Here is a 27,399-nt window from a genome sequence, read left to right on the forward strand (position 1 = left end):
CCTACTCCCAGCCGTCTCTCCTCTTGCTGGCGAGCTTGGAACCCTCAGGTGCCTCAGTTCTGAGCGCTGCCTCCAGGCAGCTCTGGAGATAATCTAGTCCAACTAGATCTAGATTGACTAGTCCATCTAGTCCAACCTCAAATTTTCCAGAGGCGGAGTCAGGCCAGAGAGGGAAAGGGACTTGCCCAAGAGCACCCAGCAGGTCCCTGGGGACACTGGCAGCAGTGCCCAGCCTGCCTCCTTCCTGCCTCTCTTCAGCTTCCCTCCTTTGTCTTCTCCATCAATCGCACTCCCACCTACTACCCCTCCCTCATCACTGGGCTGCTCTACTTTCTCACTTCCTCTCCCTCTCCTGCTTCCAGCCCTGCCCAGGCCTGCCTGTCGCCTCACCTCTCCCCTCCTTTGCTCTCCCATTGCTGCCTGGGCTTTCTTCTCCCGGCCCCTGGAGCCAAGGGAGGCTCCCCACCCTCTCTTTGGCCAATGCTTTCTTCTCTTTCCCGGTCCCTCCCAGGGCTCATCTGGGTTGGGCTAGCCCCTTCCCTTCTACCTCCTTTGCTCTCCTAAGAGGGTCCAAAATGAAGGAAAGACACTAAACTCTCAAGTGGGGAGTGTGGATTCCTTTGTGGGCTCGGGGTTGGGTGGATGAGGCATGGGAAGCCTCCTAAACAGTGGGAATGCACGCCCCCTCCTCCCCACAGTCTGGGTCCAGCTCCAGCTCAGGACCAGCTGATCTGTGTCCCCTGGGAGCAAAAGGAAAGGGGTTGGGGTCAAAAGAGCATGGCGGGAAGGTGTGGCTCATCACCTTAGCACTGCTGGCATGGCCTCTGAACATCGGGAGCTGCCCAAGACCCAGCCTTGGCATTTCTAGAAGACCAGATATGCCTGCTTCATCCACTTAGTGAGATCCCTATGGGAAAGTCCTGTGGGGCACCCCTCCCCCGCTTTTTTTGAAGGAGAAATCAAGTCTTGTTCAGAATGTCACAGTCAAGGAAGGACTGGTTTGGAGTCTGAGTGAGTTGATGATTTCAAGCTCCCTACTAGACCAAAGCTCAGTGAAGTTCATGCACTAAGGTGTGAGTATAAGTGTGTGTGTTGAGCAGGTAGGCAGTTCTGAGGGGACTGTCCAGGGTGTACAGGTCTGTGTTCCAGCTCCAGAGGCATTCATGCCCAGCAATCAAGGGCTCTTCTCCAAGGATCTCGAGCCCATTACTCCTTCAGTCACCTTGATTCTTATGGTCTTCCTGGGCTGCTGGACAGAGGGATCTAGGGACACTTCTCATTGTGTAGCTTGAGTCCCTGGCATAGAAAGTGATCTGTTCAGGTTAACCTAATTTCAGGGGCAAAACTGATGTCCTAGCATCTAACCCAGCCCTTCTTGTCCAAACCTTGCAGCCCCCTTCTTTTTGGTTGCTGTGTTCTCTGCAGGCTGTGTGAGGGAGAGGGAGGCACAAGAGAACTTGTGGGAAGGAGAAGAAATCCATCAGGGGTTGCTGAAGTTATAGGGATGCTGAAGCTAGGGCCAGGGCGCAGCTTCTGCAAGAGGCACTCCAGGCCTGGTGAGTAGGGACTGGCCCTCGCTCGCTCCCTGGGGCATGCAGGGCTCCAGCCAGGGGACTGTGACTTCCTAGTCACTGGCAGTAATGGGCTTCCCAGGCCTTGCATAACCCCCCAGGGAGCAGGGATTTCTCTGGTCCTACAGGGAGTGGCATATTGATCTATTTCCTCCTCTGGCAGCCTCACTGGGTGGGGAGTGACAAGAGAGGAGCCTCAGGAGCCTCGTGACTTGGAGACACAGGGTCAGGGGATTGCGGGGGGGGGGGGGGGGTGTTGGCTGGGGTGAGGATGGCCTCATCTCCAAGGGTTTTTAACCCCCGGGCCAACATGCTGTGGCTCTGGGATAGCTCAGGGATGACTTTCCCTGGGGCAGGGGCTGGTCTTTACAGGACTGCTTTGAGGTCTCTCCAACCTGGGGTCACTGACTTGCTTCTGGAGGATTCCCACTGAGCAATGGGTCCAAAGGGAGGGGGCAAAGCCCAGCTTGGTTTCAAGACCCCTTTTCAGGAAAACGTACAGGTAATCCTCTTGGAGCCCCAGAGTCTCAGGTGGGGATAAGGGTAATATAGGGTGGTTGTTTTTTTTTTTTTTCCCTCTTTTCACTCAAAGGCATTTTTGCACATGACTCAAACAAGTCTAAACTTTCCTAAACTTCAAAGTTTGCCCATGGCACAGCCTCAAAGTAGAGGGGAAAACGTTAGAAAGGAAAAAAGTTTGTAAGCCAGTTAAACATTGTGTTTTTGCTCCTTACAGGAATTGAATTAACTTGTTATGTTACTATTAGTGTCTCATTGTGAAACCAGGGTCAGGGAGAGGGTTCTTCTCTGGGCGCTGTGGTCTCCAGGCCCATCCAGGCTTCAGCTCCTTCCCATAGGACACTGTGCAGAGCACTGTGGGAAGAGGAAGGGGTTCTCCCTGGGTCATTTTCAGGCTCCTGGCAGGAGCCCCAGTCCAGGCCGGGGGCGCTCCGGGTACCTGCTGTCATCCTTCCCCCTAGCCGCCTCTGCTGCAGGGGCACGCATGCATCATGGTACCGTGTGGAGCCCTCCACCTGCCTGTGACCTTGGCACTGAGCCTCTGCCACAGGGCTGTCGGGACTGTGCGGGTCCTGAGGCCAGTGGCTGGCCCTGAGGAGCCCTTTTTCGACTCTCTGCCCCTCTCCTCATCCTGTCGAGCGAAACCACGGACCTGTGCTTAGGGGAAGGGGCTCTGGGGACATAAATGCATAGGTTCCTAATTGCGCCCTGCCGCTTACTTGTTGTTTGACCTGGACAAATAAAGATTACTTCAGTGATCTGTACCTGTTTCCTTATCTGCAAAATGGGGATACCCGTAAACTCCCATCATAGTGCTATCATGAAGAAGTATATGCTAAGCATGTAACGTTAGCTGCTCTTACTACTGCTGTTCTCACTCCCTTTCCCCGTGCTTCAGGCCCTCCTCACCTGACTGCCCCTCACGAGGGCCATGGCCTGGTACATAGTAGGCTCTCCAGAAGGTTTGAATGGTTGAGCTGCTTAACTGGCTCCCTTGCCTCCAGTCTCTTCCCCTTTCCATCCATCCTGCACACACCAGTCAGATTCGTTTGTCTAATGCACACACCCCTTCCTGGCTCAAAAAAATCATCAGTGAAGTACCAGGATCTCCTAATAGTCCAAAAGCATCAGCCTGGCAGGCAGAGCGAGCAGATCTCTGCCTTCACACAAGCCGAAGAGGGTAATGACCAAGACATGGGCCCCAGGGAGGTGGCTACTGTGGGGCAGGTCCTTGCTCAGCAGCTTTCCCATCACACGAGACTCTGAATGAATAATCTCATCAGCCCTGGTCTTGGTTTCCTCTTCAGAAAACTGGGAGAGGAGTGAACCTACCTCACGGGGGTGTTGGGAATACAAGAGAGAAGGTGTGTATAACATGCTTAGCACTCTGCCCTGAGCTCTGGTGGACACCAAATGTCCAGAAAGTGTTTGCTGTGTTCAGCAGCAAGAGCTCCCATCATTTCCTAACATAAACATGCTCTACACATGGTCTCCTGAGCCTGCGCCCAGGGAACGCACCCTCCGAGGCTCTGCCAGTGTCGTCTACTGGAAATCCTCCCTTGCTGAAAGACCTTCCTCAAGCCACACGCCCTCCCGCAGCACGGAATCCGGACACCCTAGCCCATGGACGGTGCTTGTGCTCCCTTTGAAGTACCATGGTCTTTTTTTTTTTAAAGATTTGTTTATTTCCGTGAGAGAGAGAGAGAGAACAAGAGTAGGAGGGGCAGAGGGAGAGGGAGACAGAGAATCTCAAGCAGACTCGGTGCTGTGTGCAGAGGCGTCTCAAGTCTGGGTCTCACAACCCTGAGATCACGACCCAAGCTGAAACCCAGAGATGGACACTTAACCGACTGTGCCACCCAGGCGTCCCAAATTACCACGGCTTTTCTGACTCAGCATGCACTGAGACAAAGCCATGAGCTGTCTTGGACTGCCAGGAGAGCTCTACCCAGGAGAAGTTATCTCCATCTGGCCTATGCCTTTCACTTGGGCCATTTTGTCTTGCTGTCGCCCTTGGCCATTCTTCACTAGCAGGATGGGTCACTCATCTGTCGCCCTGGGACGTACTGCCCACCTACCAGGTGCCAGGCGCTGGGCTCCCAGCCCTAAAGGGGCCTGACTCCAGTGGGAGAGACAGAGGTCATGAAAACGAATGCCAAGTGATGTGTTCTTGCAAAGATACTCAAACATTACTAAGGAAACAGAGGAGCTGATCGTTGACCTCTCCCACCCTGCTAAAAGTTTGTGGTAGCAGAACATTCCTCTTAGGATAAAGCCCATTGCATGCCCAGGGTTTGGGTTTGTTGTTGTTGTTGTTGTTGTTGTTAATGAGCCTACAATGTCCTGTTTGATATAACCCCTGCTTGCCTCCTCTCCACGTTCCTTTCGCTTTGTGTGTGCTACACGCCCCCCTCTCCAACACACACACCCCTTAGCACACTAACTATCTTTTAGCTTTACAACGCCAAGAATGCTCCTTCCCACCCCACATCTCTGGATGTGGTGTTGCTTTGACCAAGAAGGCTCTTCCCCTGAGTCCAGCCAACTCTTCATCGTTCTTCGATTCCCATTTTAAATGCTTCCTAAGGAAAGCCTTCTCTCACTGCCCCGTTACCTCTGTAGGACCCGTATGTCAATAGAGATGTTTGTTGAATATGTCCCCATAATATTTAACACAAAGTTTAATTAGTTTGCTGTTTGTGTCATTAGTTGTTGGTCTTTCCCCCACCAAGACCGGAACCTGTGTGTCAGCAGGCCCAGGTCTGTCTTGCTCACTGCCAGTCCCCAGCACTGTGCCTGAAACATAGTAAGCCTTACTGCATATCTGCTAAATAAATGAATAGAGAGGTTGGCCAGACCAAGAAGGGGGAAGGCTATCCTGGGCAGAGAGATTAGTACGTGCAAAGGTAAGAGAGGAGACAGGTTAGTGTGTAGGCCTTGTAGGTAAATGTGGCTGGGGCATAGGATTTGGGGCTGGAAGGCTGTGAGCTGGGGCCCAGTGCAGTAGGACTCCCAGCACCGTAAGGAGCTTGGGTTGAACCTGCAGGTGGTAGTGAGTGACCTGGCTTGGGTTTTGGAAAGCTCTGTCTGATGGCCTGGAGGAGGCAAGACTTCAAGCAAGGAGATCAAAGTGTGTAGGACAAGAGGAGGGAGCAAACTGAGGCCCTGGTGCTTGGCTGGGGAGGGGTGCATAGGAGTGCCATTTTAGAAGCGGAATAAACAGAGGTTTGGAGCAGGAATAAAACCTGGGTTTGGACTCTGTCCCGGACCCCTCACTGCCCACCTCACAGGGAGCCATACTAAAGGAATCAAGATGAGTGCTACCTTGGGATATGGGAGAGGGGATAGCTCTTCTACTTGGTCTCTCTGGAACTAGCCCCAGTGGGACAGGCTCGAGGCCCCAAGAGCACCAGAGATCAGCCCTCTGCAGGGCCATTGCCTCCATTGCCTCTATCTTCTCCCTTTCTCTGTCCACTAGCTTATCCTCAGCTTGTCCTAAAGGTCTGGCCAGCACCCCCTCCCAACCTTGGAACCCCCCCACCCCCACCCCCCAGTCCTTGGCCTTGACCCAGAGCCCTAGCTTGCTCCAGGCTCTCCTAAGGAGGACACTCCAGAGAAGCCTTGGGACCCTGTCCTGATGAGGCAGAGGAGTGGCTGAGATGATCTTTGACTCGGATTCCAGTTGGGATGGCTGTAAGGGGACACCTCAGGCAGAGAGAGGCAGGCAAACCGCAGGCTCAGGCTTTCTGGGAGCCAGAAGAGGGAGAGCCTTTGCTGTGTAACCCTTTCAGCACCACACCCAGGCTGGAGCCAGGACGCTGTCCTTTCTGGCAGCTCTTGCCCAGTGGCTGGTGGGGGGTGGAGGGCTGTTAGGGTCTGAACTCACCTCTACAGGCCTGGAAGAGAGGAGCCAGCTGGTGCTGGCTGCCTGGGCTGTCAGAGTGTGTGTGTGGGAGGGGGGGCTACCCGCCACCTGGGGCGCCCAGGTTGCTTCAGGCTGCAGCCCGCCTTGGCTGGGAGGGGCTCAGGGACGCAGACTCCCGCAGCCGCGCATAAAAATTATTCCCCCAGATGGTGATATCCCATGGGGTTGAGGCCAGAGCTTCAGGGATGAGGAGGCACAGGCAAACTGCCTACAAGACTCTTGGTGGGGGCTGGAGGGCAGAGCTCAAGGCCGGGGAGAAAGACTGCAAGAATCAAGAGCGGGTCCTACCTTACTGGGGTGGCCAGTGGGCTTCATTTTGGCCCCTCTCTGGCCTCTACTCTGGCGGTCTTCCCAGCCCCATGCTGTCCTTAGCCTGGCCCTTACTAGGGGATCTCTACTCCCCCCTCCCCAATCTTGGCTCGCCCCCACCCCACCAGCCCAGCTGATTCCGGTCCTCGGTGGCGAGATCTGTGGCGCTCTGTTTGGGCACCGATCCTGCCTCGCTCGGTGGCCCGAGGAGGGGGTCCAGGGCCCAGACCCGGCTGTCCGCTGCCCCCTGTAGCCCGCACGGTTGTGGGGGGGGGGGGCGGCCGCGGGCGGCGGGCGCGGGAGGGGAAGAGTTAAGGCTGGCTGCTCCCCTCCCCCGGAGGGTGTGACCGCCCTATAAGAAAGGCTCCGTGCTCGGGCACTGGGGCTGCAGGCAGCGGGGGCGCAGCGCGCCACCGGAGAGCCGAGGCAGTCTCTGCCTCGCGTGCGTCCCACCGCTTGGGACCCCGGGCAGAATGTCGGAGTCCAGGAGGAGGGGCCGAGGCCGCGGCAAGAAGCACCGAGAGGGGAAGAAGCGGGAGCGGGAGCAAGAGCCTGAACCCGGGGAGAAAGGTAGGGCACCTCGATGCACCCAGAAAGCCCGTTTCACTGGGAGAAACCTGCCACCCGCTCACCCGCCCCCAGCTCCTCGCTGGCGAGTCTGGAGCTGTGCGAGCGCCGCCCAGGTGACAGGCACCGAAGGAGCGTGAGTGCTTGCGGGCGAGCAGGGCTCCGTGACCGGGTGGGCATGGGACTGCGCGCCCGGGGTCTGCGGGTGACTGTGCGCGCCTGTCCCCTGACCGCTGCATCCCGACCAAGGGGCGGCGGAGAGGGGCTGCCCCCCCTCCGGGGAACTGCCTGCAGATGTGGAGCCCTGAGTGAACGGCAGGATGGAGCCGGGGGCACGGATAGGAAAGTGGTCCAGTAGACACGGGGCCTGGTCTGGCCTGGCTCCGAGCGCTGAGGGAGCTGTCACTGCCTCTCCGACCTCCGAGTGTGCCTCCTGGAGCACTCCCACCCATGTGCCACACCTCCGTGAGTTCTCCTCAGCCATTGGAGCAAGGGCAGCAGCGCCTACCAGCTCTGGAGACTCAGAGGGATGCCCTGTTCAGCTGGGGAGCTCTAAGGAGTAGGGAGCCAGGGCTTTGTGGCTGACATTGCTCCCAGAACTGGACCAGGGACCAGGCATTTGTCTCTCTCTGGTCTTCAGGAGTACCCTTTTGTGCCCAGGGGTTCTGTCCCCAGGGAGGGAGTGGAGAAGGTGTCCTGGTGAGCAAAGAGCCCTGTGCTGACACCCACATTGATGCCCTCCCAGAGCAGCTACAGGGTAAAGGAGGAAAGATCCCACAGAGGGCACTGGTCTGGGAGTTGGGAGGCTTCAGTGGTGGTTGAGGATATGGCCAAATATCTTTCCTTTTCTGAACTTCTATATAATGCGGCAGGAGCTGTGGCAAGATAGTCTCTGAGGTCTCTTTGTTGGGGAGAGCCCAGGAGTCAAACGTTGCTTTCAGCCTGGTAGTTAATTAGGAGCTAGCAAAATTTAAAGGCCAGGGCTGTGTTTTCTTTATAGGAAACACCCCTTAGGGCACCCGGGTGTCTCAGTTAGGGCTCCTACTCTTGATTTTGGCTCAGGTCGTGGTCTTGGGGTTGTGGGATCAGGGCTCTGCATCGGGGTCCATGTTCAGTGGGGAGTCTGCTTGGGATTCTCTCTCCCCCTCTCCCTCTGCCCAACCACCCCCCACGCTCACGCTTTCTCTCTCCCTCAAATGAATAAATCTTTAAAAAGAAAGGAAGAGAGAAAGAATGGCTTTCTGCCCATCTCCACTAGGCAACTGTGTCTAGGAGTCCACCCTAAGGAAACGGACACTGCTGGTGTGCCCTAAGTAGTGTGTAGGTCAGCTTAAGCTGGGCACGTGTAATGTGGGATTAGCTTCCAATCTGAGACCTGAAGAAAGTCAGGGTGCCTATTTTCAGGGTCAAAATTTATGGATGTGACTCAGTGAGCCACCCATTTTTCTCCCACCCACCCACCTACACCCCGCCAACCCCGAGCACATCCTATCATGGGCAGCTTGGAAGGCTGACTGGTTAAGGGTACCTTCCCAATGTCAAGGAAGCCACTTGATGGGCTTCAGTGGGTGAGGATTATAGTGCCAGGGAAATGAGAACTCCCACTGCCAAGGGTAGAGTACGCATTAGGGCACAGGTGGGAGTGGACTATGAGTAGGAGGTTCCACAGACCTCTCAGTGTTCTCTTCCAGAACCCTCTGCCCCTGTGAGAAAGTCCTTCTTGATGTCTCACTATAATCTTTCCTGCTTTTTTTCTTCTCTGCTTCATGTTATTCCCCGCTTCCCAGTGGGAAGCCTGCTCTTCAGAATGCCTTCCTTCAGGGAGCTGGCTGGTGAGCAGATACCAAACAGAACCAAGGCCTGGGCTAGAGGGACTTTGGAGACCTGGGACATTCTGGAAGGGGGAAGCCATGGGGTAGGGTCATGCTCTAAAACAAGGTATCAAGAGAAAGGACCATGTGGGTGAGAAACAACAGTCTTAAGTCCATGATGTGTCTAGGGGGTCTGATTTCAAACCCAGTAGAATCAGTGCTTAAGTCAACAGTGGGCTATAGAACTGGAAGCCACCCTCACAGTTCCCTTCCAGGCCCACCTGAGGCTGCAGGGCTCTCTTAGTGCATGGTCAGAGCATGCCGGTAGTGGAGGACATGGGCACTGGGCACCCAGAAGGAGGGACTTAGCCAGGGTGGGGCCACAGTTGGTTGAAAGTCTAGGAGGTGCAGACATGGAGAGTGTGAGCAAGTTATCCACTAAAATCTTTAGCTTAGATGGCAGGGCGGGGTTGGGGTGGGATCTGGAAAGTGGGAGGGAGAAAGGAAGAAAGAGAAGATGATGTTAATTAATTGGCTCCCCACCCTCCCCACCCCCCAACCAGCAGCCTCCATCTCCTCCTTGGCAAACAGCAGGAGGAGTCCCCCAGACACACACACACACACACACACACACAGGCCAGCATGGGGAGGTAGACTTTTCTTCTCCCTCAACACAGGAGTGCCTGCTGAGCTGCAGGTGTGACTCAGTGAGAGTTAGTAGGGCTGAACCTGATATCCCTCACCTGGGGCCAGTTCCCCCCATTTCCCTTTGCCCTTGGGGATTGAGGAGGGGGCTGCTGGCATGACCCATGCCAGCCCTGGCAGCAGTATTGGGGGATGGGTAATAAACTCTTGTACTTGGGGTCTACCCCCTGCTCTGCCTCTGTGTGACCCCAGGCACTGCCTGCCCTCCATCTGGGCCCCTGGAAATGGGTTCTGCTCTCAACTTGTGCTTTCTCTCCGTGGCGAGGCCAGAGCCTCAGGCCTCAAGCCCTGTGCCTCTGAGAAGCCCAAGGGAGGAGAGCTGTGAGATTGAGGTGGGAGAGGAGCCAGCCCCCAAAGAAACTGATCAGCCCTGAAGGTGCTATCTGGTTTTGAAGAAGGGCTTGGGGATTAGACTCGAAGTCACTGGCCTTTTCTGGGTGCCCCCTAAAAGGCCACTCAGGGGTGGATGGAAATGTCCCCTCCATTGATCTCCCTGTGAATTGGGAAATCATGTCTGCCCACAAGAGGCCAGGGGCCACACTTTGGTCTGGGTGACCTGGAATATGAAGGTGAATTAGCATCACCAGCTGAGAACTCCGGACATCTCATTTGAATGGGGACGAAGAAATCCTTGCATCTCCTGCCTGTGGCAAAAAAACAGCACCCAGAGTTCTAGAGCAGACTACTCTTTAGGCTGTCAAGGGTCAGGTAAGAGGTGGTGACGTGCCCACAGGTGGTGATGTGGTGATGTGCCACATCTCATGGTCTGGCTGTCTCCACCTCTGGCCTCAGCCCCGGGCTGACCCTGCTAGCCAGGCACATAGAGCGGTCCTCCTGCCACTCCAGGGCTCAGCGTTTGCCTCCCACTCTGCTGTGGCTTCCTGGCACCGGGGAGTTCGTTAGGATCAATAACAACAAGCAGAGAGTGACTTTGTACTTGCCAGTGCTCTTTCATCCTAACAGCTCAAAGCAGTTTACAGACCAGGACTCATCAGCCCTCAGCCCAGGTCTCAGGAACTCAGCAGTGGGGGACGAGGGGACAGAGAGACTGGCAGGGCCAAGGTTGGAGGAGGGCAGTGAGTCACCTGGGGTGGGGGAGCTGGGTGGCCACTAGGTCTGGGAGAGAAGTAAAATCAGACCGAGGGCTTCAGGCTGCACGCATAGGGGATGTTCTCCCTTTGAGAAGGAGGAGCTTGTCCCTTCTGACCTGTGCAGACTCCAGGAGCTGGCTGCTGGAGGAAGCAGCCGCAGCTTCGTGGGCAGCAGAGGTCCTTGGACACAGATATTGGCAGGAATCCCCAAGGGACCCCAGCTACTGCCCTCTGCCCTCGGGGCAAGAGCTGCAGGGCCAAGTCAGGACAGCCCTGACCTGGAGTGGTGCCAGACTGAAATGTGTGCGGGAGAAGGGGCTGGCCCCACGTGGGCGAGCTCCAGCCCAGGCTGGAGGTGAGCTTCCCAGTGTGGATACCCATGCCTGATGCACCCCACCCACCTGTCTGCCTTCCTCTGCTCTCCAGCCCACAAGGCTTGCCTGAAAGGACCGCTGGCACAGAGAAGAGAGGGTTGGTTTGGTTTGTTTGTTTTTTTAAGAAGCTGGCAAAACATTGCCAAAACTTGAGACCTGGAGCCCATCAGAATCATATTCCCATTGTGTTTTCCCACCATTTCTGAGCCTGTAGCCCACCATTTGTAAGAGTCATTTATTAGAGTCGGGGGCGCCTGGGTGGCTCAGTTGGTTAAGCGTCTGTCTTTGGCTCAGGTCGTGATCCCAGAGTCCCGGGATGGAGTCCCTCATTGGACTCCCTGCTCAGCAGAAGCCTGCTTCTGTCTCCCTCTGCTGCCTCCCTCCCCTAATGCTTTCGGTCTCTCTGACAAATAATCTTTTTAAAAATGCAGTTTCTTAAAAAAATAATAACTTAGGAGAGTCAAATACAGTATATACCTGTCTTCCTCCAACCCTGCCTGGACATAAGCATTTACTAGGACTTCCAGGTCCCGGCCCTGGGATAACTATACAAACTGCATGGACATTCGCTCTGTTTTATAAATTCAGTTCTGCAAACTTCCACCTAGCTCCTACTCCGTGAACGAATCCTGGTCTCTGCCCTCAGCAAGCTCAGATGGCTCTTGACACAAACACCTGCGATCGGAACCACGTGTTAAGCCAGAAAAATGTACAGTGTGTGATGGGGAGAATAATTAGCCCTCCCAGAAGGGTGTAGGGAGGGCTTCCCAAAAGAGGTGCCATTTGAGCAGACTGTGGATGGTGAGCAGGAATTCTGCAGGGTGAGACAGGGCTTTCCAAGGGGTGGGATCATATCCACGGCCAACCTGCACTGGGCAGAAAGGAGGAGCAGCCCTCATGCACTGAGCACATACCATGTGCCAGGACTGCTTCTATGAAGTCTAGGTATTATTTCATCATCCCCAGTTTACCAATGAGAAAACTGAGGCAGAAGAGTCCATGACTTGCCTGGGATATGGCCATGAATTAGTGGCAGGGTCACCAGGTCCAGGTCTGCCCCCTGTCCTGCCTCACCATGCACATGTCACTTGTCCCTGGGCTCTAACAGTTTGTGTCCCTCCAGAAATACCAGTGAGGGGCATAGAATGTCCTGTTAGTCCGCTTATAGGAGCAGGTCCTTCCTGTCACATCAGCTGGTTGGGTATGAACTTCTTGGGCTCTTGGGCAGGATTTAGGGGGATCAAAGATGAGTAGGTTGAGGCCCTGCTCTCAACGTGAGCTCACGGTGGGACTGTGATGGTCAGGTATGAACAGGAACCGTGGAGCACCAACATAGGGGGATAGCCCTGAGGTCACACCCCCAGGCCATCAGAGAGAGTCCAGCTAGATCTGACACGAAACTGGGTAGTTTTCTGGTTCTATTGAGTCCCTTGTGCCAAAGGTCAATGTTTAGATCAGCAGGAGCCTGATTTAAGGCATAAACTGGGAACTTGCTAGAAATGCAAATTCTGGGGTCCCACCTCTGGCCTACCGAAACAAAAACTGCAGGGCTGGGGGCCAGTATGTGTGTTTTAGCAAATCCTCTGGTTGACTGCGATGGTGCTAAAGTATGGGAACAACGGATGGAGCTGAGCGGCTAGCCTCCTGGAGCAGAGCCACTCCGGAGGGAGACTGTCAGGCCCACAGGTGTTGAACCAATGTATCAATGACAGGCTTCATGCTTGGGGGCTACAGGCTATCCTTGGGGAATGGGTCACCCGCCACCTTGTGGGCCAGTTTAGGTGTGGACAGACCTAACTACTGTTGCAAGAATGCCCCCGGCCAGGGCTGACACAGAATAGAGATGAGAGACTCATTCCCATCAGAGGAATCTGGGAAGCTTCCTGGAGGAGGTGGGGTTTCAGTAGACTTTGAAGGATGAAAAGTAGGAGGGCTCTGAAGAGCTGGGCCTTTGGGCTAAGGAAACCACTTGAACAAATGCGCAGAACAGAGGATACTGGGAAATAACATGGAGTCCTGAAGACATGCCACCCTACATGGTGTGTGGGAGGGAGAGACCAGGCGGGCCCAGCAGTGGGTTCGCTGAAGGTCAGGCTGGGGAGTTTAGACTTATCTGAAATAGTCTTTTAATAGTGAAATAGTCTTATCTGCAGTTTCTGGGGCAGTCAGTTGAGGCTGGATCTGAGCTCATGGTGCAGTCCCTTCACTGTACAGATGGGGAAAAATGAGGCCCCGAGAGAGAAGTCCACACCCCAACGAGGCAAAGAGTTTGGTGGCTTCAGGCCAAGAGGAAGAGCAACAGCTTTGTGAGGTGCTGCCCTCTCCCTGGCCCGCTGTGGCCTCATGTCTCCACGCTCACCTATGGTGATCCAGTCAGAGAGAATTTCTCATAGTTCCTGGAGTGTGCTGTGGTCTCCTGCCCCAGTCCCTTGAACCTTTCATTCCCTTTGCCTGGAGCACCGTTTCCCTTCTTTGGCCTAACTCCTGTCATCCTTCAGCTTTGCTTTCTCCACAGAACGCATCCTGCCCCCAGATGAGGAGGGAGGGGGATGGGCAGCCTCTCTGTCTGTCCCCAGCACCTCCCCATCACAGTGCCCATCCCACTGCGTGGGCCAAGTCAGCGGATTCTCCCCCAGGGCCAAGACCACGTCAGCTTGACCCTCAGCACCAGACATGTGCCAAGTGTCCAGTTCATACTCAAGTGCAGGAATGAAGGAGAACATTCCCGAGCCCTTTCACTCCTGTCCAAGGAGACCCCTCCAGCCCCTCTCTTATTTGAGGGCAGCCTCCCACCTCTGGCCAGGGGCCCCTCGGTGGTTGGGCAGCCTGGTGGGCCGAGCAAGCATAGTCCTTGGTGTAGTCCCCACCTTATCACCTGCTCTGCTCTCCTGGGGCAGACACTTGTCTGGGCTGCAGGGGAAGGAGAGGGCAGAGTCAGGGAGCAGTGTCGGGTGGGAAGGGGCTCCGAGATGGGCTACAGAGGGACCCCACCCTCCCCTGAGTGCTTGCAGCAACCTTGTTCAGGGCCACTGTGAATCACCAGCAGTCACAGTACAGCCCTACGTCATTCATTCACTCATTCGGCCCGCGAGCACCTACTCGGTGCCAGATGCCAAGGATAGAGTGAGTCTCCAACAGGGTAGGAGATGCTTGGGGAGCCTGCGTGAGGCGGAGATTGCTCCTGGTTGGGTGGTTTAGAGGAGGGCAGTGGATCCCGGGGAGAGCCTGAGGCTTCTAGATTAAGAAGAGCGGCCAGTTAGGGAGCTCTCTATTCCCAGTACTGTGCTGCGCACTTCTTGACAGACCTTAACCCCATTTCCTTCCAGCCACAGTCTTAAGAGGTAGGTGGGAGGGTCCCTTTTTCATAGACAAGGAAATAAAGGCTCGGAGAGGTTGAGTCACTTTACTAGCTACACAAGACACTGGGCAGAGCCAGGATGTAACCGAGACCAATGTGACCCCACGGCTGTGTGTTTGACACTCTCAGCTGTGCTTGTGGTGGGGGGATGGGATGGTGGGGGAGCAGCAGAGGGCGCAGAGGCAGGCGGAGCAGAATAGGCATACTTGGGGAGCGGCCAGTGATTTGGTTTGCCTGGAATATACCATTCCTGAAGAGAAGTGATGAAGGAAAAGCAGACAGGTGTGTATGGGAAGGGGGCCCATTCGCTGACAGCAAGCTTCCCCCAAAGGGAGGGCAGGCAGGTGGCCTTTCTTCTACAGACATCATGGAGCCAAGGCAGGTTTTGGAATGGTAAAGAGGCCCATAGAGGTGACTATGTCCACTGTTAGTGGATTGGTACTGGGGCTGGTGGGAGCTGAAGCAGGACCAGGTGGACGAGGGAGGGTGAGGAGGATAAGAAGCTTGGTGGACGACGAATGGTCTTAGCCTGTGGAGAAAGTCAAGAGAAACACAGTTGTCACAGATGACAAGTTGTCACAGATGACTGAAGAGGAGACCCAGGAGAAAGGGTGGTCCTGAAAGAGATGGGAAACTGGTTTCCCACATGCTCTGTTTGAACCAGTGACTATCCAGGGAGTCGCTCATTTTGGGGTGAGTCCCTTCCAGAACCCCCTCTCTCATTAGCCTGGACCAAAGGGCCTGTATCTCAGCCCTCCAAGACCCCAGAGTGCCTATCCCAGGCTCATCCAGGCGTGTGGATGGACTTGCAAAGGAGGCGGCTGGGCCTTGGTAACCCCCCGGCCCGCACCCACTGTGGTATCTGCCTTTGCCGAGCGCACGGGCCCGTCTGTGCCTTTCTTGTATCATGCCTACCAGGACCTTTCCCCTGAAAGCCAGTGTTTCTTAGAATTCTTTTTATTTCATCTTCAAAATCCCCATCATATGTCTGTTTGCTTTAATACAAAGATGTTGCTTTTTCTTACTAATGAGCCTGGTGGAGCCCTCAGAAAGAGGCCCTGAGATCAGCCTGAGGCTTTGCGGGTGTCCCAGTCTGAGAAGCTGGTCTGTGAGCTGCCTCCCCTCTCTATACCCCCACTCCACTTCCTCGTGACCTAGAGCTTCAGAAACAACTTTCTCCAGCCAGGCTGAGGAGGTGGAAAGGGCAGGCCCTTCCTGAAGGGGATCGGGGCCCTGGGATCTCCTCCCTGGCTCTCGCCCTGGGTTCCCCAAGCAAGGGGCGGCCCCGTGGAGCAGCTGCAGGCGCCCCCCCCCCCACCCACGGCTTCTGGGCTGGGCCCAGCACTCGGGCCCAGAGCCCAGCCTTCCCCAGTGGGGAGATTAAACAGTTTGGGCACATGTAAAGGCCTTCCAGGGATGTTGTCTCTGCTCTGTCTGTCCTGCCCCCAGCAGTGGAAGGGGTGACAATGGTAAGAAGCTTCCATCCCCTCCACAGAGAGCTTGCTCTTCCTCCCTTCCTCTAAAGCGGGCAGGAAGCAGTTTACAGATGAGTCAGCTGAGGCCCAGAGAGGCTAAACCACTCACCTAAGGGCAGAAGCTAGAAAATCAGGAGACGGGGACAAAGAGCTAAAGTGCAGTGTCCCCAGCTGCCACCCTTTCCTCTGTTGATGTGCCAGCTCTGGGTGTCTGGGGCCCATGCCCCAAGGACTGGGAAGAACCCAGAGAGACCTCACGTCTGTGCGGAGTAGCAGATGCTGCCCGGCAATGGACGCCTCTGCCCTGTGACCCTGTGCAGTGTCCCCCAGACGTCGGTGACATCCCTTCAGCCCCCCATCTCTACTGCTCATGTGCCCACGTTGCAGCCCACACGAGGAACTGTGGCACGTACCTGCCTGACTCCAGGAGCTGACCATTTCTGCCTTGGCAGGACCCCAAGGAAGCCAGCGTCGCTGGCAGCAGGGAGCGGGGGTGGCCATAGCGTTGGCCCTCAGGGTCAGGCCAGGCTTGTTATAGGGGTTGGGTGTCAGTGGATGGGTGCTTCTGGGTGGGCTGGAGAACCTCTAAGGCAGTAATGGTTTCTGTGGGTATTGGAGCTCCTAAGTTCTCTCTCCTCCTCCCCCTTCCCTTCCCCTTCCTCTGCACCCACCTTCCTGGAGCAGGATCTGCCTCCCCTCTTAGCTCCTGTCCCCAGCTGGCCCTGGCCTCTGTCCTCTACCTTGTAGCTGCGGTGCCAGGTGTAGAGCTAAAAGCCCAACAGGTCTGGGCTGCTTCTCACTGATGCAGGGAAATGGTCCCATGTGAGGCTCAGTCCCCTGCCAGTGTCAGCAGAACCCTGAATGGTAGGCAGAGCCCGAGCCAAGGGTGGGAGCCATGTTGCCTTGCTCAGCACCGTATCCCTGACGTCAGGTGGGGGCCTGATACATCAGAAGGATTGCTGGAGGTGGATATTTGTTGGATGGTTGTGAGAATAAGGCAGGGCAAGCCCAGGCATCAGGCTGGGCCTGGTTGGCTGAGGAAATGTGGCTGAGGAGGGCGGGGGGAAAGCCAGGAGGCCTGGCAAGGTACAACAGCCTTTAGGAGGCCTGGCCCCGTGAGTCTGTATAGCTCTTCTGCAGGCCACGGGGAGGGTACCTGGCTGCCTGTTTCACAGAAAAGGCCTCTGTGCCCACTTACACCAGCTGTGTTTTCAGTTGTTCTTTTCTTTCCCATTTGAACTTGGAGTCTGTAATTAACCTCCAATAGGCTGCAGTCACTTTATGGGTAGGAGAGGGGTGGGGAGGGGGCGAGCCCGGAGCCCGCCAGCAGCATGCCAGTGGGAAACTTTGATGCCAGGCAGGCTGGCCGCCTTGTCTCCAGGTGTTGCCCTGCAAAGGGGACTGCTCAGCCTTAGTCATGAGGGGAGGATCATTAACCCTTTCAAGAGTCCACTGCCCCTGCCCCCTGGTTGCTGGGAGGGAGGCCGGGCCAGGTCCTCCCCGGCTGGGCTGCCTGGCTCTGTCCTGGGCGTCTGTCTTGCTCTCAGATCTCAACAGGCTCCGCGCCCACCGCCCACTGCTGAGAGGAATGAGGTCAAGCTGCTGGCAGCAGCGGTACCTCCTGGCCTCGGGGCCGGGATGTGGGAAAGGAGCAGCCCTGGTTGTTCTTGCTGTTGTTATCTTCAGCGGGATGCTTGGTGGGGATTCCCTCTCAGACAGATACAGCCTAGATGCCCTGGCTTGGCATCAGGGGATAAGGAAGCAAGAGCCACCAGACACCTCATGGGGAGCCCAGCTTGTGACAACTGTGGAGGTCTGTCTGAAGGTTTACAGGACCTGTCCCCAAGGGGGAGTTTCTGTGGTAGTCTGGGTCATCCTTTAGAGATCTTCCTCATAGTGTTATAGAGCTGCCAAAGGAGAGGTCCCCACGACCCCCCTCCAGAGAGCCCTAGTCCTGCTGCTCAGGTGGGCACTGTGCCAGGATGAAGGGAGCTGGGTGGCTGAGGAGCTCTCGGGGAGCAGGGGAGCTCAGCAGAGAGGGCTGGGTCTGAGGAGGAGACCTGAGGGAAGGTAAAGGGAGGGTTGCCCAACAGCCACCCAGGCCATCAGCTTGCTGCATGCCCTTCTACCTGTGGGGAAGGAGCAGCCACAGACAAGCAGGGTATCGGTGACAGTCGACCCCCTTCTCATGTGCACAGATCTTCCTCTTCCTTCTGCTTGACATCTCGCACCTGGGTTCTCTCCTGTGTGCTGAGCGGCCTTTGTGAGTCCCTTCTCTGTGTGGGGAGATACAGACCCTCCAGACTGGAGCTCTTCACTTTGGCTACGAAGTTGAATTTGTAGAGAAGTTTATTGCAGTCTTGTTAATATTAGATGATGTTAGAGATGACCTAACCAATTCATTGGAACGATGAGACAGGATATGGACATTAAAATGATTCAGATTTGTATTTCTAGATTCAGGAGAACGTTTTTACAATATATTTACTAAAGGATAGGATATAAAACATTTTAGAAAAGTGTTGCAGGAGACATTTGAAAATGTTGACAGTGTTTCCCCACCCCCGGCCCCCCCCATGGTAACTGGATTTAAATGTGCTTTTTCCTGACTTGTATAATTTTTCTACAACAAAAATGTATTTCTTATGTAACAAAACAGTAACAGAGAGGGACAAACTAAACTCCTTGAGGGGTGGGAGATGCTGCATCATACATGGCCAGATCATTTCTGGGACAAAGCACTGAACCTGGCATACAGTGGGCACTCAGTAAATGCATGTCAACTGACTTGCGGTGAGCTTCTGCCCACTAGGGTTGATCCAGCTCTTGTCCTAACAAATCCCTCCATCCCAGGAAGTCTGTTCCTCTGCTTGTTTTACCTCTGCCCCAAGACACTCGTGGGACATGGTACAGTGATCTTCATGCCTCACACTAGCATTGCATTCTGGGCCCTGGGCCATCAAAGAGACCAAGACAATCCCAGACCCAGCTCAGAGACAGTGCCCCGGCAGAAGTCAAAGAGCTGGCCTGCTCACGTCTTAAGCTCTGTAAGCACCACCTCCACATCCTCAAAGGTCTGCTGTCCGGGGTGTCCCCAGGGGCTGGTACTGAATCCAGTGGCCAGGAGCCACTGTGGGAGAAGCCATGGTGGCTCAGCATGTAAGAATGACCTTAAAGTGCACAGAGTAAGGTCAGGCCATTCCCCGACTTGTAAGCCTCTGAGGTCTTCCCACCCCACCTACCAGACCAATCTGGGCCATCCTTCGGAGCTTGTCTGTACCCCTCATATAGAAAGCCTAAGGAGGCTCTGGGCCCAGAAGTGAGGGTGCAGAGGTCCTCTGGGTGTTGTTGTGACTGCCACCTCAAGGGTCTTCTCTTTCTTGCCCCCTGAGCCACTTCCCCTCCCTGTCAAGGGACTTGCCTGATGCAAAACAAAAACAAAAAAACAAACCAAATAAAACCACCAAAACAAGAAAAACATGCAGCCTACTCTCAGTCCTATTCCCTTTCAAAAAGCCTGTGTTTGGCTTTCAGAGAGCTGTGAACTAAGATTTCTGTGAACAGGGACCAAGACTAGACACTGTTAGAGCGGGAGGCATGGTTTTTAGTATCTTAGATGAGTCTGGGGAGGAACTGTTAATAGATGCAAAAGAAGACTTTGTAAAGAACATGGCATGATTCAAATGTATGGTTATTTTTATTTTTTCATCCTTAAGGCCAGTCCTGTTGAATAGGAATATAATGCAACCCAAATATGTAATTTAAACTTTTCTAGTAGGCACATAAGTAAAAAAAGAAGAAGAAAGAAAAAAGGGACAAAACATCCAGATTTCTTGCCCTGGCTCACACAGCTCCACATCTATCACTGGGCCTACCCCTCCAGGCTCCCCTCACACTACCCCTGCCTTCCAGAATCTTCCAGCCACATGAGCCTCTTTTAGCCCTTGAGCTCACCAAGCTCATTCTCACCTCGAGGCCTTTATCCAGCTGCTTATTACTGCCTCATAGTCCCTATTAATCATTTGCTCTTGTCTCTCCTCACTAAAACTCAGGTTCCCTAAGAGTAGGAATCTTATCTGTCTTCTTCACTACTATATACTCTGGGCCCACAACAGTGCCTGGCATGCCATAGGTTGAATGAATGAACAAACGAGGAACAAGTGAACCAGGTGGGGTTGTTCTGAAGTGAGTGAGGAGACGATCAAGAAATGGCTATCAGGTCACACAGAATTCTCCCTAGACAGAGTGGGATCTGAAATGCAGTCCCGGATTTCCCTTTGGTCACAGGGAATGCCTCTGGAGCACCCGCTTCCTCAGGCCCCCTAACATGGGCTCATGCCTGCTGTGTCTGGGGTCAGCCTGTATGTCCGCACTCCCTCCCCATCACAGCCACCATGAGCAGCGGCCCCCGGCTCGGTGCATAGTATCATACCAGGACTCATCCCAGGAAACAAGGTAGTAGAGTGACCACCATTTCTTCCCAACTGGTGGGTGGAGGGCAGGAGGCCCCCTTGTGTCAGAACTGCAAGAAAGGTCAACACTCCCCATGCAGTGGGGGTAGGCACCCTAGAACTTGAGAAGAGCTCTGTCCCCAGCTCATGAGGAGGAGGAGACTAGTTGGAGGTCACCAATTAACCAAGAGCTTGTTAGATCACTGGGTGTCAACCCAACTTTAGAGGAAAGCCACCCATGAAGAGGTTTTTAGCTTGGCACCAGTCATTGAGCTGTATACTGACAAGAAGTGCGCGTTCCTCTATGTTATATATGTTTCTAAAGCCCACACACCCAGACCCGCTTTTACAGGTTCTGCTTCAGAACATCTAGATGTTCCAGGCACCTACAGAAATTTTAAAAGCTTCCTTTGTGGTGCTCAGTAGCATCTAAGGTTAAGAACTATTGATAAGGAGGGGCGCCTGGGTGGCTCAGCCGGTTAAGCGGCTGCCTTTGGCTCGGGTCATGATCCCAAGGTCCTGGGATCGAGCCCTACATCTGGATCCTTGCTCTGCAGGGAGCCTGCTTCTCCCTCTGCCTGCTTGTGCTTGCTCTTGTTCTGATAAATAAAATCTTTAAAAAACAAACAAAAAGAAGAACTATCGATAAGGAGTGACTAGGGACCCCAGAGCAAGCAGATGAAGGAGAGGGTGGTATAGGTAAGGGGCAAGGATACTGACGCAGGACATCAGTCACACTTAGGTTAATACACATAAAACCTCTGGGTGTCCAAAAACATACCCCTGAATCAGCATTAAAAACTGTAAGCAGCAGGTTATTGGGGAAAATACAGAGAGTAGAAGGTTAATAGCCTTAATATTTACAAAAAAAAATAAATAAATAAAACAACCCTTACAGATCACTAAGATGAGCACCCAGTAGAAAAACAGTACAGACATGAACAGACAGTTCAAATAGAAGAAATACAATGAGCCAATACATTTATGAAAAGTGGTCAGCCTCCCCAGGAATCAAATAAACGCAAACTACAACAACAAAGAGACGTTATCTTTTGCCTAGCTAATTGGCGAAGATTAAATATGTGATAACACCTCATGTTAGTGAGGGTGTGGAAAAAACAGGCACTACCATTCACTGGTGGGAGTGCAGACTGGTGCAACTTTTCCAGAAGGCAATTTGGCACTGCTTAAAGCTGAGGAGGATCGCATGCCCTTTTGATGCAGCCATTCCCCTTTTAGGAAGAGTGCCCTAGGAAATTATTGTGGATGGTAATAAACAGTAATAGCTAACCTTTGTTAAATGCTCTATGCAAGCCAGACTTTACGTGCGTTGTCTCGTGCGCTGCTCATAGCCATCCTCCCGTGAGAGAGGAGCTATTATTATCACCAGTATTTCCCAGGTGAGGAAGCAGAGGCACAAAAGGATTAGGTCAGTGACCGGAGGACACTAAGCTAATGAGTAGCAAAGCCTGGATTTGAATCTGGGCAGTCTGAGTCAAGAGCCACACTGCCCATCCGGCAGGACACACCGGATGTGTGCAAAGGGTGAGCCCTGCGTGCACACGACAGGCACGCTGCATAGATATGCTGGGCAGGGCTGGGCCCATTTGTAATGAGGTGGCAGTGGGGAGAAAACACACTGAATACGCCAGGATCAGAATTGGTTCTGTCAATTGGTTCCAATTCTGGGGCTGATAAAGGAATAGTATGCAACCATGAAAAATAAGAAAATTGTGTGTGTGAACACTTGGGGCTCATGCGTATACCTAGAAGGTCTCTGAAATGATAGAAATGCAACTGATAATATCGGTTGCCTCCTGCAAAGGCCCCCATGTGACTGTGGTCAGAAGTTAGAGGGAGACTTGTTTCTCAAGCCTTATACCCTTCTTATACCTACTTCTTGAATTTTGAATTCTGTGAAGATATTATCGAAAGGTGTATTTATGTGTACTCGCACCCATACATTATGTTACAGAGCTATTCCACGTGACTTTATTTCCTTGAAATGCTACCACAGGTTCTGAGGAAACCTGTGGAAATCTGAGGAAAAAAATTCTAAGACCCTTGCTTGGGGAATCTTTCCAAAGTCAGCGATGATATATCTTTAACTCTGTTCCCCACCCATTCCCCAAACTGGTTTGCTCATGGAACCCTTTTCTCAAGTAACGTCTATTATCGTCTCTCTGGATATTCATGTCCTGTAGAATTTGGTTTGGGAAATGCTGTCATTACTAGTTAATGCCAAGCTCAAAGGCTTACATTTCTTTCGTTAAACAAAAGAAACGTGTTACCGACGCTGACCCCCTTTATTTACACTGCATGTGTAAACGTGTGTGTACCTTACTTCTGAGTACCAGGATGGTGGATGATTGTTTTCTTTTATCCATCTGTATTTTTAAATTTTCTAAAATGAACAAAATCCTTTCACAAGCACTGTGTAATGTCATGTTTGAAGCTTCTGGAGCCCTTTTTCATCTGCTCTTGCCACCCGAGCACCCCACTCCCATCTCCTGCCTGCTTACAAGCAGCCATTCAGGGGTAGGTTCAGTGTGGGAGCCCTAGCCAAAGCCAGGCCCTCTTGGCTGCCTTCATCCAGAGTTGGCTGAGATGGGACCATTCGGTCCCCAGACAGCTACCTGGCCCAACAGACCCTGGTTTCTGCTATTGGAGGAATTTCAGTTATGTTCTCTGTTCCCCAAAAAGAGACACAGGCTGCAAAAGCAGACACAGCCCACTCTGGGCCTGACATGTTGCAAACGCAGATACCTGGGCTTCTGTCCCAGCTCTGTGACTGCCTGGCTGCCTGGCTGTGTGACCTGGGGCAAGTTTCTTAACCTCTCTGAGTCTCATCTTCCCCATCGATGTCTGCAATGACCCTTACCTCACAGAGCTTAGGGACTGAATGAGAGCATGCAGAAGGCATTGTGTAACCTATAAAGGACTGTCCTGGTGGAAATTATTACATACCTCAGCAGGGAACACAGGCTGGCCCTTACCTTTCTGAGAACAGAACTTCCCCCACCCCCGCTTTTTTAGGTTATTGTGGGGAGGGGAGTGAGGAGATGAGGCATGGGAGATCTGGGCAAGTAGAAATAGAATCCTGTGTAAGAAAAGTAGGAGAAGCCTCTCAGCTTGGCATTTGCAGGCCTGCAGCCCTAGTTGGGCTGGTGTCCCCCCAGTGGAGCCCCTGGCCTTGTCCCCAAGACATCTGCTCACCTGCCTTCCTATCCCTTCTAGCACCTTAGCATCCTTCCGCTCTTAGCTCAGGCCATTCTTCCCCCAGCCTGCATTGGGGTTGCTCCTCTAAGTTTCAGCACCTCCAGGCCTCCATGTACCATGCTATGATGTTAGTGCCAGATTGTAGCTCTCCTGCCGCCCTGAACTTTCTGGGGGCAGGAACTCTGTCCTCTTGGTCCTCCTGTGTCCTCCAGGCCCAACATAGGCCTGGGTGTCTGGGATAGGAGTTAGAGCATGAGCCCCAAAGTCAAGGGCACCTGGATTTGAATCCTAGCGCACCCTGAGAAAGTGGCTGCCCTATTCCGAGCCTCAGTTTTCCCCATCTGTAAAGGGGTTTCATCCCTGCAGTGAGGCCATGGGTTTTTTTCATAAGCCAAGGTATATAAAGCTCCTAGTGTCATTCCAGGCATGAAGGAAGTCCCATAGGTCATAACCACACTGACATCATTGCAGACCCTCTGTGACTGCTGACTGAAGCAGGAAATAACCCCGTGCCCTCCCTCCACTGCACACGCCTGGCAATGCGCCCTACCGCCATAGTGACCTTCCTGCCTTGTTCCCCACAGCCACTCGGCCCAAGCTGAAGAAGATGAAAAGCCAGACGGGGCAGGTGGGTGAGAAGCAGTCACTGAAGTGCGAAGCCGCAGCAGGCAACCCTCAGCCCTCCTACCGCTGGTTCAAGGATGGCAAGGAGCTTAACCGCAGCCGCGACATTCGCATCAAGTATGGCAATGGCAGGTGAGGAACGCACCTCCCTCCCTCCTCCCTGAAAAGGGGGGGCTAGTTCCCGTCCCCCTTCCTGACCACACCCATTCCTCCCTGCAGCTCTGGGTCCCTTTGGTTATGGCGGCCCAGTGTCCTGCAGAATATAGATGCTTAATGGGAAGGTCTCTGGATGGTTGAAGGCAATTTGATTATCAAATACAGCTTTCCCTGTGGAAGTCCCCTCTTGGCCCTAAAACTTCTCAAAGGATCTGCCTCAGGGCCTAAAAGCCCACCATTTGGCAATGTTTGGTGGGAGATGACTCCACGATGCATCTGGGAAGTCACGAGCGAGGACTTCAGCCTTCCTCTACCAACTCTCTCTCATCGCTTCCCTTATAAAAGCGTTCCCTCCCCTCACAGTGCCTGTCCCTCCCCCAGCTGCTGCCCGACCCCTTTCTCCCCTCCACCATCACACAGGGTCCTCTGACTCCTCCCTGTCATCATCCACGGCTCTGTGCCCTGCTGGCATCTGCCCTCTAATGACACCCCTCCGCTGCCTGTGGCTGTGGCTCTTGAGAGACCCTGGCAGCCTCAGAGCTTCATAGCCCCGGGCATCTAGGCCTCTCTGCAGCCACTGGCCTGGGGCCACCGGCTCTGTGTCCCTTCCCCACTTCTGGACCTTTTGTGCCTGTAACCACTCCATCAGTGCTAGAACTTTCCTGTCTCGGGGGCTTCCCTCCTCTCCTCCCTCCCTCTCCACTTATGGGTGATTTCACCCTCTTCTAGCTGCTAAGATTGTCTTTAGTGCTGCCAGCTAAGCACTAGCTCCCGGCAGGGATATGCCCTCAGACAGCTCTGACCCATATGCCCCAGTCTAGCCTCTCCCCGGCATGCTTTCTAGCCCTGCCGCACCCTCCTGTCTCCCCTCTCGGCAGTGGCAGAACCAGACTGCCTACAGCCTGGCATCAGCCTCTGTGACATCCCCGCCAGCAGGAGACACCCTGCCCTCTGCCCCGCATGTTCTTATCCTCCCTCCTGCCTCCAGCTACTTTTCCTCCGCTGTCCCACTCTTGGCCATGCCCACTCTTCCTGGGCCGCGGGTCCCTTGTGAGTTCGCTGTACGTAACATGTGCATATGGGACATCAGCTGCAAGCTAGGCCCTCTGCCAGGGGCTGGGCTTACCCCAGAAACCACACTTGGTCCCTCCCTTCCCTCACAGAGCTTCTAGTCTAGCATATAGATGCAATACAGAAGGTGGTAGAGGCCTCCACCCTTTCTTCAAAAAAAAAAAAAAAAAAATGTGCCTTATCCACCCAGTTTTGCTGACAGTTTTAGAGGCCTGCCAACCCCTGTGACCCAGGGTAGGGGAGATCTTTCTAACATAGACACATGTCCCCTCTTCCTCTCCTGAGTCACTGCCATGCTGTTCCCCAACTCCTCAGTGTTCCTGATCCCTGGTCTGTTCCTTTCACAATCCCAGACTTGGGCCCAAGCGGTTCCCCATGCTGGCAGCTCCCTGCTCCTTGTCCCTAGCAAAGCTTTCCAGGCCCAGATTAAATGTATTCTCACAACTTCCTGAACCCTCCAGGCAGCTCTTATGTTCCCTTCTCATGGTGCCTTGGATATGGTTTTGTTGCATTTGTGGGGAGGTTGTCTGTCCCTGGGGCACGAGAGCGCTTCGGAGGCTGGATGCTGCCTGTGTACACCCTTCCGCCCTATGTGGCCTGGCAGACATCTGCATTCAGTGTTGAATTAATGAGACTCTTGCAGGACTAGCTGTCTTCTCCTGGGTATAGGGTGACACTGGGACTACACAGGGCACCCTCCTTGGGTTGACCTAGACTTTGAGCCAGTTGCTGTCCTGGTCAAGCCTCAGTCTCACCTGATAAATGGGTTACCCGGTCCAGAAACAGGGCCTGGTCAGGTCTTTCTGTCCTGGGTATTGGGGATCCCTAAGAGCCTGGAGTGTCCCCCCCTGCCCTCTTCCTATTAGGGCCTGGTCCCCTTTGCTGCACCCCTGAAACTTCCTCGATCCACCTATCCCGCCCCTGGTTTCCCAGCAGTGAGTTGACGGGGTGGACAAGTGAGCCATGATGGAGAACTTCAGATTCCCTTGCTGAGGCCAAGAGGGATGCCACCCGCGCACACACACACACACACACACACACTTCACCTGGCTCGGCAGGTGCTGGCGGAATCTTCTCTTTCCTTCCACCCACGCTACAGCTTGCTCTCTGGCCATCCTAGCACTCCATCTGCCCGGCCACGCTCTGTCTTGACCTGGCCCCTCGGTCTGCCGAGGCCACCTCCCCCAGCAGGGGCTGCTGTTCCCTGGGGCTGCCACACTGAGGTGTCTCGCCCAGGCCACCCCATGCCAGAAGAGAACCAGCAGCCCCAAGCCCCAGGCGTGGGGCCCTCGCCTGCAGAACCACATGTTCCCTTATTTATGAGGGGCAAGCTGGAACAGGCCCCTCAGGCAGGCAGCGGGAGGTAGGCCCCAAGGAAAATGCACGGACGGGCAGAGGATGCAGCTGCCCAGATGCCACCCCTGCCAGCAGGAACCTGGCTGAGGAAGCTGGGGAGGGGCAGCCATCGCGGGGCCAGGCCTGGGTCAGTGTGGCAAGTGGGCATCAGGCCCACCAGGAGGGTGGGAGAGAGCCCCGGACCCTCAGACTTTCCAACCAGAGCTAGGAGTGACAAGAGAAGGTAGTAGCCCCCATTCCTTCAGGCCTGAGAGTCCCAGAGAGCCCCTTCCCTGCAGCTCTGATCCCAGGACCTCTTCTGAAAGTTTGGGCCCCCTCCCTGGCACTGGCCAGATCACCACCTGGCTGAGAAACAAAGATGCCTACAGCCAGCAAACCGAGGCCCCATGGTTTCTGTCCACTCTCACCCCTTGCCAGCTCCTCAGAGGAGAGGGCCTCTCCCCAAGCCCTGGACCGACTTTCCACGGGTCTCACACACCACAGGTGGGAAGACCTTCCTTCCATTTCCAGCCTTTATCCCTCCAGATATCTGCAAGCCTACCTCCACCTTTCCTGTTACCTGGAATGTAGTATAAGGGTAGCACCTGTGAATTCAGCTGCGGGTGACAAGGGTGGCTCTGTGCCCCCCTCCCTTGACCCTACGACCCTCAGGTGGTCCCCCGCTCTTTGCTCATCTAGTGTCAGGGAATTGCTGACCAAGAAGTGAGAGAAGCCTGGTCCTGGGGCCGCCAGGCTTTGTGGCATCAGATTAGGCTGAAGCCAGGAAGGAGATGCTGTTTTAGCCAGAGGGACCTCTGGGAATCTGTTTAATGAGGAG

At 54.2% G+C, this 27,399-nt stretch overlaps 1 protein-coding gene across 6 annotated transcripts in view; it reads left to right on the plus strand.

Annotated features, from left to right (window-relative positions):
• The window catches only part of NRG2 (neuregulin 2), a gene marked incomplete at its 5' end in the record, with an annotated part of 173,935 nt that overhangs the window by 115,367 nt on the left and 31,169 nt on the right, over positions 1–27,399 (plus strand). For 5 of the 6 annotated variants that reach the window (XM_080804012.1, XM_080804013.1, XM_080804014.1 and 2 more), the window contains one exon: positions 23,960–24,131. In XM_080804012.1, coding sequence (XP_080660138.1) covers positions 23,960–24,131 — 172 coding nt within the window. Of the gene's footprint in view, positions 1–6,712; positions 6,895–23,959; positions 24,132–27,399 lie in introns of those variants that run through there. The other variant, XM_080804017.1, reaches the window with a different exon arrangement.

The sequence above is a fragment of the Martes martes genome (assembly GCF_963455335.1).
Source record: "Martes martes genome assembly, chromosome: 5".
Classification (NCBI taxonomy): Eukaryota; Metazoa; Chordata; class Mammalia; order Carnivora; family Mustelidae; genus Martes; species Martes martes.